The sequence below is a fragment of the Rhineura floridana genome, chromosome 3 (genome assembly GCF_030035675.1).
Source record: "Rhineura floridana isolate rRhiFlo1 chromosome 3, rRhiFlo1.hap2, whole genome shotgun sequence".
Taxonomy (NCBI): Eukaryota; Metazoa; Chordata; class Lepidosauria; order Squamata; family Rhineuridae; genus Rhineura; species Rhineura floridana.
In genome coordinates, this window is record NC_084482.1 from 219,513,357 (window position 1) to 219,531,745 (window position 18,389).

An 18,389-nucleotide genomic window follows, 5' to 3' on the forward strand; every position below is an offset into this window, starting at 1 on the left:
GGAAGTTCCATATACAGCGAAGTTAAGCTGACAAGTTGCAGAGAGAAGTCCCACCAGGAGTGCCTGGTTAATCTCTTGAAGAGCCTAAAGAGGTGCACTAAAGAGATGCAGCGACAGGCAATAGCAGATAAGGCCCCAGGAACCCTTTGATAAGAAAGTGTATAAGAGGCCAGTTTTACAGTACTCGTGAGCCCTCAAGCTATGTTGGAATGGGGGGACTGAAAAAAAGCAGGAGACCCATCCATCCATCTATTGGGAGCTGAAAGAATCGGCAGTGCGGGGGGAAGAGCGCAATGGGGAAGAGTGCCCTCAGGTCCTGCTTGCCTGCTTTGCATAGGCTTGCCCTTGCCCATCTCACCATGTTCTTTTTTTAAACCTCCCACATTGGGGGTTGAATGGGGACGCAGGGGAGACTTGCAAAGCCCTGCTCTAACCGGTGTGCAGTTTAAAGACAAAATAATTAAAACAACAGTGCAACCAAGAAAAGCCAATAAGCAACAGTATTAAAATCATATGAAAGGAAATAAAACAGACATTTAGAAATCTAGTCGAGGGCAGTATCCTCTTGGAAAACTCGCACACTGATGCGTTAATGTGTTAGGAGTATTACACAGGAGTGGAAGAATCCTTCCATCCCCAGACCGAAAAGGACCCCCAACACAGCCAAGCATCTACCTGCTGATGCCTCCTCTTCTTTGAGGTCCTGGATAAACGGGACTTTACTTTCTTCCCAACAGAAATTGAGGTCCAATTCTGTCAAGGAAAGAGAGAAAACTAGTTACTTTTGATCAGAAAATATTCAGTCCCTCCAAACATAGCTTTTAAAGCTAAGAAGAGGTATAATTTTGATCTGGTAAGCCCTGCACTCCATGAATAGAATAAGACCACGTGGAACCAGTAAAGTCAGTCTTGCACTTGCGAATGTGTGTTCACTGGACATAAAACTCATATTGACATGCCTGGTCGGGATGACATTTTGGAACCTTGCAAAGCCAGCTGTTTTCATTTGGGCTGTATCATTTTATCTCACCGAAAGCAAAAATCATCCTGGGAGCTGTCCCTCCTCCTTCCCCAGTAAGCAAGTCAGGGCTGCACTTCAAATGGGCAATTCTGGGGGAAATCTCCTTCATGGCAATTAAGATTGAAGCCACTGCAACATACATTATGTATGCAGCCAAAAATGCTCTGATGGACACCATCAGCACTTTGGTGTCTTGGTTTGCGAAAAATAATCAGTCACAGTTATCAGAAATCAATCAGTCAATCTAGTTATCTACCTGTCTAGTTAACTGTCTCTCTCTCTGTGTACATATATATATATAATAATCCCTCCTCCCTCCCTCCCTCTCTCTGTGTATATGAGAAGCTTTCTCAGACATGCAGCTAGAGCAGGGAATGGATCTTTGCAAGGTCTGGTCCCCATATTTCTAGCAATTATAACCGTGGATGCCAATGAATGGCAAACTGAACAGTGACTGGTGTGAGGGGGAGCAGCGCCACATCAGGAGGAACAAGGGTGTGGCAACGCCCTGAGAATGGTCAATGAGTTGAAGCTGGAGGATTCCCTGAGTTGGAGAGAGGGAAGGAAGGTGCCACAGGGTGGGAGACTGGGGTGGAGCAGGCTCCCAGGTGAAAGACTTGGCAGTGCGGGAGGAGGACTTGCAATGGGGAACATCACAGACACCCGCACTGGAAGCAGCTGTGAAATGGTGGTAGTTTGTCACTTTTCCCAAATACATGTAACACACACTTATCATATATAAATATGATATATAGCGTGCAACAAACACTCACACACATATATTGCTAGTACTACGGAGGAAGGGAAGAAAAGCGGGTAAGGGACAATATTGTGTATGGTTGGTTTGTATTATTAATCATTTGTTTTAGAAATTTATAATGTGACCACACTAGGAATACTGTGTACAGTTCCGTTTGCCTCACCTCAAAAGAAACCGGACACGGCTCAGAAAAGCACAGCGAAAATGAACAAGGGGTTGGAGAAACACTATGAGGGAAGGTTACACTATCTGGGGTCATTGCGTTTAGACAAAAAGTGGGTAAAGGGAATATGGTTTGAAAACAATAATCAGTCACAGTGACAGAATCAATCAATCAGTCAGTCAGTCAATCAATCAATCACGTTCTCTCTCTCTCTCTGGGGCCTCAAGTAACAAAAATGGTTCCAGCAACAGCTCCCAAATGATGCACTTGCTCCTTAAGGGAGAGTGCAACCCCATTAAGAATTTGTAGGTCTGACAATTCCTGGGCATGGGAACTGCCCACCCATAGTACTTCCATCTTGTCTGGATTCAGCTTTAATTGTTTGGCCAACATCCAGCCCATTAGTCCCACCAGACACTGGTTGAGGACTTGCGCTGCCTCTCCTGGAGGGTGATCAATATCCTGGAGACACCTTGCTCCAAATCCTCTGAGCTGCAAATTGGAGGAAATGTGAGAATAAGGATTTCAAATAAATATTGAAAATATATATCATCACCTTTCCATCAAGCATGCTTGGGATGGCAGCCTTATTTTGATTTCAAGTTTATGATTCAGTTGTAATTTGTCTATGAAAAGGGGTCCAGCAGAGAGAAATTGGACAGGAACAACCAGTGAATCTTCCTCAGTAGAAATGCAACCCAATATGGGGAACACAGCAATGTTCTTTCAGAGGTTCTGGTCCCTATTGAGGATGTTGCGACCCTAGACCCCAACTCTACTGCATCTGGGCAAGATCCAGGTGGGCACAGCTCTTCCATTTTGGGGTCATGTGTGCACAAGTGAAGTTTTTAAGTGAAGTGCTAAGTTTGCATTATGTTCCATCCCAGTGGTCCCTTTTCCCTTATTGATTAGAGCTTGTGTAGCCAGTGTTCAGCAGATTACGGAACTGTTTTTAACATATTAATGTACAAATGTATTATTATGTACAGAATGTTTGAAAATTGATGTTAATGCTGCTTATGTGTATGCCTTCACAGATTGCCCTTGATAAAGGGTCTCTGTCACCCGAATCGCGTCGGGCAGCAATAAAAGCACTTCTGTTTTTCCTTTTGGCTGTTTGCTGCCTAGGCCTTTGAGGGTTTCCCCTCTTTTCGTGGTGCCTCCCTCCTTGCTTTCCCGGCGAGCCTAGGCCCCGACTCCACTGCATACGGGCAAGATCCAGGTGGGCACAGCTCTGGGCACAGCCTGATGCAAGCACAGCTAAGCCCACCTTGATGCCCTTGCTACCTCCTCCTGATTCAAAGACGAAAGCTGACCTTTGGGCAGAGGAAGGAAGGCGGTGGGTGTCCCAGGCTCCAGGGGAGCATCTCTTCCAATTGGGGGCTTAGACTGCAAGTCACAGAGTGTCGATTACCTAGTGGGGATTCAGAAGATGCTCCATTAGGGCTTGGGAACACCTGCCTTCTTCTTTTCCTGCTCCAAGGTAAGTCTTTTGGTATCGGGGCAGCGGATGTTGCAAGGGACGGACGCTTTTCAAAGCAAATGATCAAAAAACCACAAAACAGAGGAAGCTGCATTATACCAGGTCAGGAGATTTGTCCATCTAGGGCAATCTTGACTACTACAATTAAGAGTGGGTCTCAGGCAGAGAAAGACCTTTCCCACCACCTCCTAGCTGACCATATCCTGCCTCCACTTGGAGCTGCCAGGATTGGAGCTAGCATCTTCTACATGCTTTACTTCTCTCCCCCTGAGCTGCGATCCCTCCCCAGACATCCAGGGCCCAGACACCCATTTCCATTACAACATCCCTGCAGTGCAGTAGCAAATGGCACAAGTACTAAATTCATATCTTCAGCATTCATCAGTCAAGTGGGGAAAAGTGTCCCTACCGAGAGAGGCCACCGTCTCGTAATTCTCCTCCATTACTTCCCTGTGCAGAGCTCTTTGGCCAGGATCCAGCAGGGCCCATTCCTCCTCCGTGAAATACACGGCCACCTCCTCAAAGGTCAAGACAGCCTGGAAAGTCAACAAACCCTGGAAGAAGAAGAGGAGGAAAAGGGAATTTCTACAACATGTGCCATATCCTGAAAGGGGATGGGGTAACAGGGTAGTTGAATGTGGGCATTTATTGAGTGATAGCCCCCATACCTTGGTCACTCTGAGATCATGCAGTGATGGCTGACAATTGAATGGCTTTAAAAGAGAATTAAATGAATTCACGGAGGATAAGCCTATCAATGGCTACTAGCCACAATTGCTCTGCTCTGCCTCCACTGTCAGAGGCAGTATGCTGGGAATTCATGGAGGATATTGCAACATGGCAGCTACACTTTGGTTCATATTGGACTAACAGCCTGACCAGTGGGGCATGCTCGGATTACTCCCTTACTGACCCCACTCTCGTTTCATGATATGAGTTTAAAACCAGTCACTGCTTATCTCTGAGTTTCATTCCATTTGACGTGCTCCACCCACTTTTTCTTTTAATTGCATTAGTATGGTTACTTTTTATTTAGCTTTTGTGGGGGGTGAGTATTTCTGGATTTTAGGCTGCTCTCATACAATTTCAGGGCAGCACTCGATTGACTCTCGAAAAAGATCCCACCTGTCTTAAGAGTGTATTTTAGGAGTCACATGTGTACACGCGAGTTCTGCCAGACACGTGCCACCAAACCACAAGTGGGGCGAGTGCTCGCGTGTTAAGGTCCTGCTTGCAGACTCCCCATAGGCATCTGGTCGGCCACTGCAAGAACCGGGTGGACTGGACTGGGACCATCAAGCGGCATGCTTGTCCACTTCCCTTGCCCCCGCTCCTCCGCTCTTAGTGACATTTTTCTGGGGACTGTCCTTTCCCAGGAAGATGGATGCTTTTGGTTGTTAGCTGTTGTTGCTTTTTAGAAACGATAAAATTTTGTTGGGTTGAATGTTTGAAAATTGTATTGTTTTTATTTGTATTTGTGTTTTTCCATTTCTGTGTTAGCTGCCTTGGGGGCCTTTTTGCCCAAAAGGTGGCCTAGATATAAACCATAACATAACCGGGTGCTGGAAGAGACGGGCTATTGGCCTGATCCAGCAGGCTCTCCTTGTGCAGCCTCAGAAGTAGTCTTCTCCCAGAGCCCTCCCCACCACGCACAGGGAGACACAGCCATGCTGCCCCCTCTGTCTTCCCCCAATGAGCCTTCCCTTACCTGATGGGGCTGCCCGGCCGCTCTTTCCACTCTATCCCAGAGAAGAGACAACCCGGACGGTGCCTCTGAGGCCATGGCGCTGCCTGAGAGGGAGGCGTAAACTAGGCCAGCTCTGGGACTCCCACGTAGGGAGCAGCTCTCAAGGGCCTGCAGGAGAGACAGGAGATGGGAGGGTTTTCATCCTTCGTGCATATTTGGGTTCCAGGGGTTTGAATATTATAAGTAGCCTCAATCTAAATTTAAAAATGGCATGTTCCTTTCCTGTGTTGTTTTCTTTGGGGCTCACTTTTGTTCAGGATGCTCGATCTACGCAGGGCATTAAAGGTTAGGCCCCAAATCTCTCTCAGAGGCCTCCCCAGTTTCTTCCAGACTTTTCTCCATGCTTGGACACCTCTTGTGTCTTTTGTCACCCTTGGCCCATCCAGCCCTCTCTCCCCTCATCTCCTGCTTCCCCAAAGCCTTTCCTTCCTGCCCACCACAGAGTCCCTCCTCCAACTTGTGAATCATTTCAGGCTTTGTTATTGAACCCTTTTCATCATGCGTATAATTAGAAACTTAATCCACATGATATTAATTCCATGCCCTTTTGTTACTGAGCCCTTTCCATCATGCGTGTAATTAAAAACTTAATCAACATGGATATTAATTCCATGCCATGTCCCTGACAGTTGGCAAAAAACAGGTTTTGCACACATTGTAAAAGAAAAGAAAAAAGAGGTGGGTTCAGTCTAATGTCTCCAACTCAGAGCTCCATGGGGATGCAAAACGCCTCTAAGTCTTGCCATGGGAAACAGGGAAAAAGAATACTGCTCTGCATTCAGTCTGGTTCAGCCTACTGGGCAAGGAGTAGGGGTTGAACTATTTGCAGAAGCAAGACACATTTTTGGTACCATCCACTTGGATAATCCGAGTGAACCTTTAGACGTTTCTGAACCACAACATCCATCTGCCCCAGCAAGCTCCCGCACTGGAGCTGATCGTGCCGGAGGAGGGGAAGATCAGCTGTAGCGCGCTCAAACTGATCTTCTCCTCCTCGGAGCGATCAGACTCCCGCGCTCGAGCTGCCGGAGGAGGGGGAGATCAGCTGTAGCGTCTTCTCCTCCAGCACGATCAGCCGGTTAGGTTCCAGATCCCCGCACTATAGCTGATCCGCTTTTTGGCGGTTTTGCTTTTTGGCGGGGGTCTGGTATCTAACCTGCTGCATGAGTGGGGCCGTACTGTATGTGGCGGGGGAGGGGAGAGAGAGAGAGTTTTGAAAGCAATAAACAGAACTTCACTCAAGCTTGCTCTGGATCCCTATAAGGATTCTGTTAATCACCTAAAAATATATGAATGTAATTAACAAAACAGAGGTTTTTATTGTATTAACAAAACATTTCAGCGTCCGCCTTCATCAGCTGCTAACATACAAATGCTGTTACCAAGGTGGCAGTTATAGAGCTTTGAGGATAGAACGCTCAGAGGGGCTTCCTTTGCAGAAGCTAAATAGTGGTGGTACTGTCCTCCAGGTTCAGGCCATGTGGTGCCAATGTGTCCAGAGAGTAAATCCAAAAGCTCTCCCTTTTAGACAATGCTTCTGGATCTGTTGGCATCTCTATCGCCAGAATCCTATGCAGTGAACTGGGGGTTCCATAGCAGGTTGTGCTTATCAGGATTTCCTTAGCTATTGGAGAATATGGAAAAGGATACTCAACCACTGCCTCAGATCTCCTCATACTCAAGCGATGTTCCCAAGGAGTGACGACACCAACGTCGCTCTCGTGCACCAATCAGAGAAAGAGCGAGGGTATCCTTTATATATATATAAATATATGTAATACCGCCATGTGAACGGCTGTATACTATAGTTAGCATGGATTTTTCGCATTCCTCAATGTTAAATTGAAAATACCCCCATGCCAATCTGATGCTTCTCATAAGCTCATTTCAAACAGAACCTTACAAAACTTATAGTCCTGAACTCAGAAATGTTTGCTTAACAACCCTCCCAATTTCCATGGCACTACACAAAACAGTCAGAGAGAATCAAGAGTTCAAAGAGTAAAAAGAGAGAGAAAAAACCCAGACACCTATTGCACATTTTTGTTAGAGTTCTCATAATCTGTTGAAATTAATTAAAAATCACCCATGTTTACAGGGTACCTGTAATCCTATTACTGACCTTGCCCCATACTCTGACCTTCATCTTCTGCAGTTTAAAAGTTAAAAAAAATGCCTGGCTGATTTTTAATTAATTGAAGACATTTTGCATTGAACTGAAAGACAGTGTCGGGCAAGCTTAGTAAGGGCCAACTGTCAGTGTTCTAAAAGCCAGACTCACAGCTGCTGGGCTTGCCTACTCAGGGGGCCACACCCACACCAAACCTTGATTTCATGTGAGACAGGCATGGCTTCCCCCAGAGAATCCTGGGAAGTGTAGTTTGTGAAGGGTGCTGAGAGGAGACTGCTATTCCACTGACAGAGCTCCAGTGGCCAGAATGGTTCAACAGTCAGCCGCTCTGACTGAAAGTCTGTGAGGGGAACAGGGCGTCTCCTAGTAACTCTCAGCACCCTTCACTAACTACACTTCCCAGGATTCTTTGGGAGAAGTCATGGCCATCCAAAGTGAAATAAAGGCCTGGTGTATTTAAAATGTATTTAAAATATTTCTATCCTGCCCTTCTACCCTATAATAGGGCGCTCAGGACGGCTTAGAAAAATAAAATCAAACACATACATAATAATATTGTAAAAAATGAAATCACAAAAACATTAAATTAAAATACATAAAATACAATTAAAATACATAAAATACAACACACACATACACACGTATAGGGAGTGGTACTAAAGGGGACTACAAGGGTAAAATTTAACGTAGAAGGCATAAAATCGGTTTCAGGCTCTACCTCCAGTCCCTCCCAAAAGAGTGTGTTACAGTAATCAAGCCTCGATGTCACCAGTGCATGTCACTGTGGCCAAGTCAACTGCTTCCAGGAATGGACGCAGCTGGCAGACGAGTTTGAGTTGGCCAAAAGCACTCCTGGCTACCGCAGCCACCTGATATTCAAGCAGCAGGGCAGGATCCAGGAGGACTCCCAAACTGCGGACCGGCTCCTTCAAGGGGACTGCAACCCCATCCAGAACAGGTTGCAACCCCATCACTGGTGCAGTTTTTCCCTTGACCAGCAGTAATTCCATCTTGTTTGGATTAAGTTTCAGTTTGTTAGCCCACATCCAGCCCTTCACAGCCTCCAGGCAGTGTTTTAGGATGAGCACTCCCTCCCTGCAATCAGGTGGTAAGGAGAGATATTGCTGAGTGTCATCGGCATATTGATGGCACTGTACTCCAAATCGCCTGATGACCTCTCCCATCTATATCTCTATATTTACCCAGGCCTTCCTTCAAGGAGCTCACAGCGTGAGATACAGTTTAACGTACATACCGCTTTGTCATCGCAACAACACTGTCACTGGACCAATTACGATATGCTGCTACTTAAGCAATGACTCTAGCTGTTAGGAAAAACAAACTTGGGTTGGGGGGGCAGCTTCAGTGGAAACAGTATTGGCCACACTTTGCAGCTGGACTGCGTGGATCAGCCTCCCCCCACTTTCTATGGATTCCCAGAGGGAAGGGGGGGCTCTTCCATCAACCCCCTCCCCCTCCCACAAAGCAAATCTTCCTTCTCTTCCCTCCCCCCACCAGTCCCATCAGGCCCAGGAATTGCAAAGGCAGCTGCCCTTCTCCACCTGTGGCACTCAAAACCAACACAGGACACCAACCCCCCAACACACAGCCACCCCCCAAGTTCCCTCCTGCAGAGCTGCATCCCCTTGCCCGGGCTCTGGCTTCCAAGAGGGCCTTGCAAGGCAAACCCCGCGGCACTTCAGACCCCCTTTGCAAATGGACTGAATGCACCAGGGACCCCCAGAGGGAAAGGGGGAGTGGGGCTCTTCCCCCCTTTCCCCACTCCCCCCCACAAAAATACCAAATCCGCCGCCGCCGCCGCCGCCCCCCCGTTGCACCTCTTTGTCCTCTGCACACTCCAGCCTCCTCCTCTCTGGGCCTGATTACCCGGAATATAAATGAAGACTCACTTCCCCTTCAATATTCTTCCCCCTCCCTGTGATGAAGACTTCCTGCCTGTCTAGGAACCAGAACTCTTTTCCTTAACCCATCGGAGGACTGAGTGGCAAGAGCTGCTTCCGCCCCCCCCACTGCCAAAATGTTTCTCCCTCCTGTCTGTTGGGGAGGGGTGCAAATGCAACCCCCCTCGAGTTCCCCTCCTTCCCCCACCGGCAGCAGGAAGTCTTCATCAGAAAGGGGGGCACAATAGAGAAGGGGACAGGAAGACGGGGGTCTCCATTCAAAAGGGGGGAGGGTGTGGGGCTGGGACTGGCATGAAGGGAGCCTGCGCTTGTGCATTTGCCCCCACGTTACGGGTGCCACTTGGAGGAAAAATGAGATATAAATGCATAAATAAATAAATAGGTAGGTGCAACATAGGGGTCATTCAGTGTATGGGGGGACAAGGAGGGCCTCCTAAATGGGGCTGCAGGTGCCTCTTCCTCAGAGGGAGGCACAGTCTGCCTGAGCCCTTTGCAAGCTGCCCCACGCTGCTCCTTGCAGCTTCCGATGCCAGGGGGTCGAATGGGGCTGTGGGGGCTGCTTCAAAGAGCAGCGACGGGACGGGTGTGTGTGTTGCAGACCTGTTCCCTTTCTGGGAGCACCAGCCAGTGCATTTCTGCACGTTATTTCTCCACTCGTATATTCATTTCTGGGGCACACATTTCACTAATGTATGCATTTTTGTAAACATTGCTTGGCAAACTGCTTCACAAAATTCAAATATGCGCCAATTTCGAAGGGTCGCTGTGTTTCAGTTCACATATTGTGTTGGAACTTGTGTATTTGGATAAATCCAGCTTGAAATGCGAACTGAATGGGAATTCCCACCCATCCCCAGTCCAGGGAGGGCTTTTTGAGGATCACCACCTCTTTCAGGTGGCTGGGACCACTCCCTCCTGCAAAGATGCGTTGGCCACACCCTGGATCCACTCGGTCATATTAAACAGGTACTTAACCCTTACAAAACAGATTAAGTCCAAAAGAGAAAGACGAAGCAAGCATCCCATCAAGGCTAGTTCCCTGGAGTTAAATAAAACGTGAGTGGGTAAGGGTGAGGCTGTTCTGGGCAGCCTTAGCAACTGTTGCTAAGGGGATTGGAATGTGGAAGAAGGGGGCAGCTGGGGGGCAGTTAGGCTAAATGGGGGAAGCAGGAATGGGGGGCTGTGATGTTCCTATATATTAGTGCATATATGGTAAGTGCTGGTTGTTTAGAGTATACATGGTAAGTAGTGAAAGAGGAGGGGGAGTGAATGGGCAATAGAATGCTTGATGATTGGCTGAATGTTTAAAATGGCTGACAGTATAAATGAAAGGATGACAGGTAAATCTGGGTGAATGTGAGGTGGTGAATTGTGGAATCTGTGGGGAGAAGAGAAAGAGTGGATTGCTTGGTGGGGTTTAGAGAGTTGTTTACCAGGAGGGAGGTGGAGTTCGGATTAGTATTGAGTAAAACCATATGCTTATGTGCCTTAAGAAGAAATCTTGTTAATCTTGTTAGCTTTGTTATCTTTAATAAATACTTAATTTGGTTTACCAAAGGCCTGATCCTTGACTGGGGTTTCACAGACCAGAAGGGAGGGTAAGGTAATGACCAAGGCTGAAGGGGAACTGTAACAAATGGTGGCAGCGGTGAAGAGAATAACAATACCAGTATTCAGAGTCTCTGGGAATACTAGTATTGGGACGTTACTGGTGGTTGCCTAGCAGGGGGATCTGTTGAGATCTGTGCTAGAGCGGGGAGAGAAATCATAAGAGAGAGCGGTCCGGACTGGTGGAGTCCCTGGTGGTGCCTAGAGACAGGCAGTAACCACGAGCAGGTAGGAACCTGACAGGGAGAGCCAGGGAAGGACGCATCACATGGACTTTCAAGGAAGAAGAGTGGGAAATGGCCTCTTGGCTGCAGCTGAAGCTGTGAGGGTTTGTTGGAACAAATATGTCTCGGGAGAAGTCATGACATTGTTGGGAGAGGCCAGGGCAGATGTGTGAAACCAGAATGAAGAGATTGCCGGGGGTGGGGGGACTTGTTGCGCTCAAGAGAGATTAGCAGAGTCTGTTTTTTGAAAAAGGAAAATAGATCTGATGGGGGGGGGAAAGGAAGCCAAAGTTGTTGTTGAGGAAATAGAAGTTGCCCAGAGTCACTGTATATTGAAAAGAAGAAGAAAACAGCTGGTCAGGTGTCTCAAATGTTGATCCTTTCAGAGACCGGATCTCATCAAGTGCTCAAACAAACCCAGGATCGCTCTGGGGATGTGGGAATGGAAATGACAGGCTCTCAGTAGCCCAGGGGATATGTCATGCATCAAACCTTTGAGACAGAGGGCAAGAAGTTACCGCACTTTGCCCTTGAATCTGATGTTTACACAATTGCTCTCACAGGCAATCTTTGGTGAAATCCCTGGAGCTTTGGCAAGAAGAAGAGTAATTATAAGGGGGGGGGGGAAACATCGCTTTGGCAACATCCCAGAGCCTCTGTGCGACTCAGGAGCAGAGCTGGAAAAAAACATTTTTACAAGAATTCACGGAAGTGGCTCCCTGGTTCTGACATGGGTCAGCATGGAGGAAATCTGACCTTGGTCTTTAACTGACAAAGCACCTTCATAGGATCAAGGTCCAGGACCGAGGTATTCTTTTAGGATGTATGTGAACATGCTAGGAGTAGTTTGGGGGATGTTTCTTCTAACCCTGTGTCATGGTCAGATCACTATCTGGTGAATATAGATCTCTCGATGCCGCACACCCTCCGCAGGGGACAAGGACCTATTAGGATGGTCCGCCCCAGACGCCTGATGGAACCGCAGGGATTCCTGAATGCGCTGGGTGATTTGGAGCTGACTGAAGGACACCCGACCGAAGCCCTGGTGATGGAGTGGAATAGGGAGATCACTGGGGCTTTGGATAGGGTGGCTCCGAAACGTCCTCTCCCCCTGAATAGAACTGAGACAGCACCCTGGTATACACCACGGTTGCGGGGTCTGAGGCATGAGGTGAGACGACTTGAGCGCCGGTGGCGGAAATCTCGCACTGAAGATGATCGGACACTGGTTAGAGCGGCAATAGCTGCCTACCAGGTGGCAATAAAGGCAACAAAGAGGGATTTCTTTGCTGCCTCTATTGCGTCAGCAGAGTGTTGTCCCAGGAGATTGTTCCAGGTGGTCCGAAGCCTGGTCGGTCCAGTTGCTCAGGAACCCATGGAGCAATCTAAAATCTCCTGTGACATTTTTGCTAAACACTTTGCTGGTAAAATCGAGCGCCTGAAGAGCTTGATTCCGTTCGCCGTGGATACAGGTAGTAGGCCAGGGTCGGCCAGTTGCGTTCCGGTCCGGTGGGATCGGTTTCAGCCTCTTCCCTCTGAGGAAGTGGACAAGGTGCTCAGTACTGTGACGCCAACCACCTGTCTGCTTGATCCTTGCCCTTCGTGGCTCATCATGAGTTGCAAAGAGAGACTGAGCAAAGGGATCAAGGCAGTGGTAAATGCATCCTTGACAGAGGGTGCAATGCCATCAGCCCTCAAGGAGGCGGTGATAAAGCCCATCTTAAAAAAACCCTCCTTGGATCCCCAAGAGTTGAATAACTTCCGCCCAGTTTCTAATTTACCATTCTTGGGCAAGGTGATTGAGCGAGTGGTGGCCAGACAGTTACAGACACACTTGGAGGAAACGGATTACTTAGATCCATTCCAATCGGGTTTCAGGACTGGGCATGGAACTGAAACAGCCTTGGTCGCTCTGGTGGATGATATGAGGAGGGCGTTAGATAGGGGAGAGTATACCTTCCTCGTCCTCCTAGATCTCTCAGCGGCTTTCGATACCGTTGACCACGGTATCCTGTTATTTATTTATTTATTATTTATTTATTTATTTTATTCAGCTTATATCCCGCCCGACTAGCAAACAGCTCTCTGGGCGGCAAACATAGAAACATATACAATAATAAAATTACAAGATCAATATAACAAATATAAAAGTACATCATCTAAAATACCAATTACAACATTTACATAAATAACTTAGATTAAAATGCCTCAGAGAAGAGAAAGGTTTTAACCTGGCGCCGAAAAGATAATAGTGTCGGCACCAGGCGTACCTCCTCGGGGAGACTATTCCACAATTCGGGGGCCACCACTGAGAAGGCCCTAGATCTTGTTACTACCCTCCGGTTCTCCCTATGGGTCGGGACCCGGAGGAGGGCCTTCGTAGTAGACCGTAGTGTACGAGCCGGTTCATAACGGGAGAGGCGTTCCTGCAGGTATCGTGGTCCTGCGCCGTATAAGGCTTTATAGGTTAATACCAACACTTTGAATCTGGCCCGGTAGCATATTGGAAGCCAGTGCAGGCGAGCCAGAACAGGTGTTATATGTTCAGACCGCTTAGTTCTTGTTAGCAGTCTGGCCGCCGTATTTTACACTAGCTGTAGCTTCCGAACCATCTTCAGAGGTAACCCTACACAGAGCGCGTTGCAGTAGTCCAAACGTGAGGTTACCAGAGCATGAACCACTGATGTAAGGTCCTCCTTACTCAGATAGGGACGTATCTGGGCTACCAACCGAAGTTGGTAAAACACATTCCATGCCACCGAGGCTACATGGGCCTCGAGTGATAGGGAAGAGTCTAAAACGACTCCCAAACTACGAACCTGATCCTTTAGGGGGAGTGTAACCCCATCCAGGACAGGGTATGTATCCACCATCTGACCAGAGAAACCATCCACCAGCAGCATCTCAGTCTTATCCGGATTGAGTCTCAGTTTGTTAGTTCTCATCCAGTCCATTGTCGCGTCCAGACAACGGTTCAGCACATCGACTGCCTCACCTGAAGAAGATGAAAAGGAGAAGTAGAGCTGCGTGTCATCAGCGTACTGATGACAACGCACTCCAAAACTCCGGATGACTGCACCCAACGGCTTCATATAGATATTAAAGAGCATGGGAGACAAGACCAAACCCTGCGGGACCCCATATTGGAGAACCCACGGGGTCGAGCAATGTTCCCCAAGTATTATCTTCTGGAGACGGCCCGCCAAGTAGGAGCGGAACCACTGCCAAGCAGTGCCTCCAACACCCAACTCCGCAAGTCTCTCCAGAAGGATACCATGGTCAATGGTATCAAAAGCTGCTGAGAGATCAAGGAGAATCAACAGAGTTACACTCCCTCTGTCTCTCTCCCGATATGTTGGATCGCCTAGAGGGATTAGGAATAGGGGGCACTGTTTTACAGTGGTTCCATTCCTATCTCTCAGACAGGCACCAATGGGTAGCTTTGGGAGATGAGGTTTCAGACCCTTGGCCTCTTAATTGTGGGGTGCCACAGGGTTCTATCCTCTCTCCCATGCTGTTTAACATCTATGTGAAACCGCTGGAGGCCATCATCAGGAGTTTTGGGCTGAAGTGTCACCAATATGCGGATGACACTCAGCTCTATCTCTCATTTAAGTCCTCACCAGAGTTGGCTGTGGATACCATGTCCAAGTGCCTGGAATCCGTAAGTGGATGGATGGGAGAGAACAGGGTGAAGCTGAATCCCGACAAGACCGAGGTGCTGCTTGTGAGAGACAGAGAAAGGTTGGGTATTACGGACCTGATGCTTAACGGGGTGAGATTACCCCTGAAGGACCAGGTCCGCAGCCTTGGGGTCATTCTTGACTCCAAGCTGTCCATGGAGGCTCAGGTTTCAGCGGTGAGTCGGGCAGCTTGGTATCAGCTACATCTGATACGAAGGCTGCGACCCTACCTTCCTGTTCATCTGCTCCCATGGGTGATACATGCCCTGGTCTCCTCTCACTTAGACTACTGTAATGCGCTCTACGTGGGGTTACCCCTGAACACAGTCCGGAAGCTACAGCTGGTACAAAATGCGGAGGCACGCTTGATTAAGCATAGCCGTCGCCGTGATCATATCACGCCAGTATTAATAGATCTCCACTGGTTACCAGTTGTTTACCGGGCCCAATTCAAGGTGTTGGTGTTGACCTTTAAAACCCTATACAGTTTCGGCCCAGTCTATCTGAAGGAGCGCCTCCAGAATCACCAATTATGCCGCCTGACAAGATCAGCCTCACAAGACCTTCTCTCGGTCCCACTGGTTAAAACAGCTAGGCTGGTGCGGACCAGAGAGAGGGCATTTTCGATTGTGGCCCCCACCCTCTGGAATTCTCTTCCTTTCGGTCTCCGACATGCTCCCTCCCTGATGGGTTTTCGCCAAGCCTTAAAAACCTGGCTATTCAGGCAGGCCTATGGAATTGGGGAGGATTAATTTTTATGAGGTTTTAACTGGAATTGTTTTTAAATTGGTTATGATTATGTTTCCTGGTTTATTATGTTATGTTATATATTATGTACTGCTTTTATTAGTGTAAGTTGCCTAGAGTGTCCAGTAACCTGGACAGATAGGCGACCAACAAATAAAATTTATTATTATTATTATTACTTCTGAGCTTTCTTTTACCGAAGGGGTATGAAAGCTTTTTCACAACAAGGATCACTTCCCTTCTGCGCCACCATTGGGGCCACATGTCAGTGGTGAGCGGTGCCAGGGACAAAAATGGGCAGACATCCACATCATGCATAATCCTATACACCTCTATCATGCCCCCCCCCCAGTTTTGTCTCTTTTCTCTCAACTAAAAAACTAAACTAAACTAAAAAGACTCAACACCTGATATGGGAGTTGTCCAGGGCCCTTGATCATTTTGGCTGCTGTTTTCTGAATCTTTTCCAGCTCTACAATAACTTTTTCAAGATGAGACAACCAGAACCATACACAGTATTCCAAGAGAATTCACACCACCGATTTCCCTAAAGAAATCTTAAGCCGCCTTGGGTTTCAATCATGAAAAGAAAGGCGGGGTATAAATGTAATAAATAAATAAATAAATAAGAGAAAAATCAACTCATTTGAAATGTGGTGTTGGAGGAGAGCTTTGCTCATACCATGGACTGTGAAAAAGACAAATAATTGGGTGTTGGAACAAATTAAACCAGAACTGTCACTAGAAGCTAAAATGATGAAACTGAGGTTATCATACTTTGGACACATCATGAGAAGACATGATTCACTAGAAAAGACAATAATGCTGGGGAAAACAGAAGGGAGTAGAAAAAGAGGAAGACCAAGCAAGAGATGGATTGATTCCATAAAAGAAGCCACAGACCTGAACTTACAAGATCTGAACAGGGTGGTTCATGACAGATGCTCTTGGAGGTCACTGATTCACAGGGTCGCCATAAGTCATCATCGACTTAATGGCAAATAACAACAAGGGATAGGGCTGATTCCAGGTTTGTGTGGGGCCCTGGAGAAAGGATCCTTGGGGAGGGAGATTGTCTGTTGGTGGACCATGAAGGGACTACTTGGCTGTGGGGGCAGGCAACAATCCAAGGAGCCCTGGGTGAGTCACTCTAGCTTTGACTACGAAGGTGCTGAATTGGTGTGCATTCCTGAAACTGGGTGGGTGAGCTGGGAGGAGTTGATCTGACCCAGCTTTGCCCACCTGGATACTCGGTGCAACACCAGCACAGGCTGCAGGGATGGGGGGGAGGAGTTGCTGTGGTCTACAGAACTTCCATCACTGTCACCAGGAAACCACTCTGTCCTGGAGCTGGCTGTGAGGGCCTGCACCTGATGTCGGGCCAAGGAGACAGGAAACTATGGCTGCTGCTGGTGTAAAGTCCAGCCTGCTCCCCAGCAGCTTCTCTGACTGAGCTGGCGGAGGCTGTCTCGGCTGTGGTCTAGTGTAGATGGGACCATAGTGCCATCCCTTTCCTAGCATATGTGGCAGCGTTACTTCCAGATAAAACCCAAAATTTTATGAAAATATGGATAAAAATAGATGAATGGATATTTTCTTTCACACCGGGTCACTAGTCTAATCACCTTTACTGGCTAGATCCTAAGATACAGGAAGGACCGGATGGAGCAAGTGAGCCTTTCAGCAATCTGGTCCCTGAGTCACTCCCTTGTCTGTGGATGACCCAGTTCACCAATCTCCCAGACAGTCGTCTTCACACTTGTGATTCCTAGCAAGTGCCATTCAGAAGCATACTGCCTCCAACAGAGACCCTAGAAGGAAGCGTAATTAACAAACACACAACACGGATTAGTTGCTCCTGAAGATTCTGCACATCTACATTTACCTTCTAGTGAACCAGACGGTTGATATATCTGGTCCAGGACTGCTTATCCTGACAAACAGTGGCTCCCCAAGATCTTAAGGAGAGAATTCACCCAACCCTGCTGCCTTCCCAAAAGGCCCCTCCGTTGCACGGAGAATGAAGTTTTACTAAGCAATTGCTGTCAAGACCCAATTCTCACTCCCTTCCTGCTACAAGTACCAGATGAAAGCAAAGACCTTCATGTGCCCGACAAGGGAAGAAGGTCGTGACCAGATATACCTGGGGGGTGAAATCAGCGTAGAATTATTATTATTATTATTATTATTATTATTATTATTATTTAATTAATTAATTTGTATCCCGCCCTTCCTCCCAGCAGGAGCCCAGGGTGGCAAACAAGGCACTAAAAACACTTTAAAACAACATAAAAACAAATGTTAAAATACATTAAGACAAAACAGCATTAAAAACATTTTAAAAACTTTTTAAAAAGGGTTAAAACATTAAAAACAGATTAAGCAATTCTGACACAGACACAGACTGGGATAGATCTCAACTTAAAAGGCTTGTTGAAAAAGAAAAGTCTTCAAAAGGAGCCAAAAAGATAGCAGAGATGGCACCTGCCTAATATTCAAAGGGAGGGAATTCCACAGGGTAGGTGCTGCCACACTAAAGGTCCGTTTCCTATATTGTACAGAATGAACTTCCTGATGAGATGGTATCTGCAGGAGGCCCTCACCTGCAGAGAGCAGTGATCGGCTGGGTATAGAAGGGATAAGACGGTCTTTTAGGTATCCTGGTCCTGAGCTGTGTAGGGCTTTGTACACCAAAACTAGAATCTTGGCCCGGTAGCAAATGGGCAGCCAGTGCAATTCTTTCAGTAGCGGGGTGACATGTTGGCGATACCCTGCTCCAGTGAGCAGTCTCGCCGTCGCCTTTTGCACCAGCTGCAGCTTCCGGATGAACCTCAAGGGCAGCCCCACATAGAGCGCATTACAGTAATCCATCCTGGAGGTTACCAGTGCGTGGAATGTAC

The 18,389-nt window shown here is 47.5% G+C and overlaps 2 protein-coding genes across 2 annotated transcripts in view; both read right to left on the reverse strand.

Moving 5' to 3' along the window:
- Positions 1 to 18,389, reverse strand: part of LOC133381656 (zinc finger protein 420-like) — a 58,681-nt gene that overhangs the window by 8,853 nt on the left and 31,439 nt on the right. The gene's annotated exons all lie outside the window — the stretch shown is intronic.
- LOC133381672 (zinc finger protein 620-like) lies at positions 762 to 8,801 on the reverse strand. The gene is made up of 4 exons (XM_061621045.1): positions 8,561 to 8,801; positions 5,136 to 5,282; positions 3,837 to 3,981; positions 762 to 2,436 (listed from the first exon to the last, which is right to left on the reverse strand). The coding sequence occupies exons 2-4, from the start codon at positions 5,208 to 5,210 to the stop codon at positions 2,399 to 2,401; spliced, it is 258 nt and encodes an 85-aa protein (XP_061477029.1). The 5' UTR covers positions 5,211 to 5,282; positions 8,561 to 8,801; the 3' UTR covers positions 762 to 2,398.

Excerpts from the sequence above, each read along its gene's own strand:
- LOC133381672 (XM_061621045.1), bottom strand. The coding sequence starts at position 5,210 with ATGGCCTCAGAGGCACCGTCCGGGTTGTCTCTTCTCTGGGATAGAGTG. Across the intron at positions 3,982-5,135 it reads CGGCCGGGCAGCCCCATCAG|GGTTTGTTGACTTTCCAGGC; the intron begins GTAAGGGAAGGC and ends TTCTTCTTCCAG. Across the intron at positions 2,437-3,836 it reads CGAGACGGTGGCCTCTCTCG|CTCAGAGGATTTGGAGCAAG; the intron begins GTAGGGACACTT and ends TCCAATTTGCAG.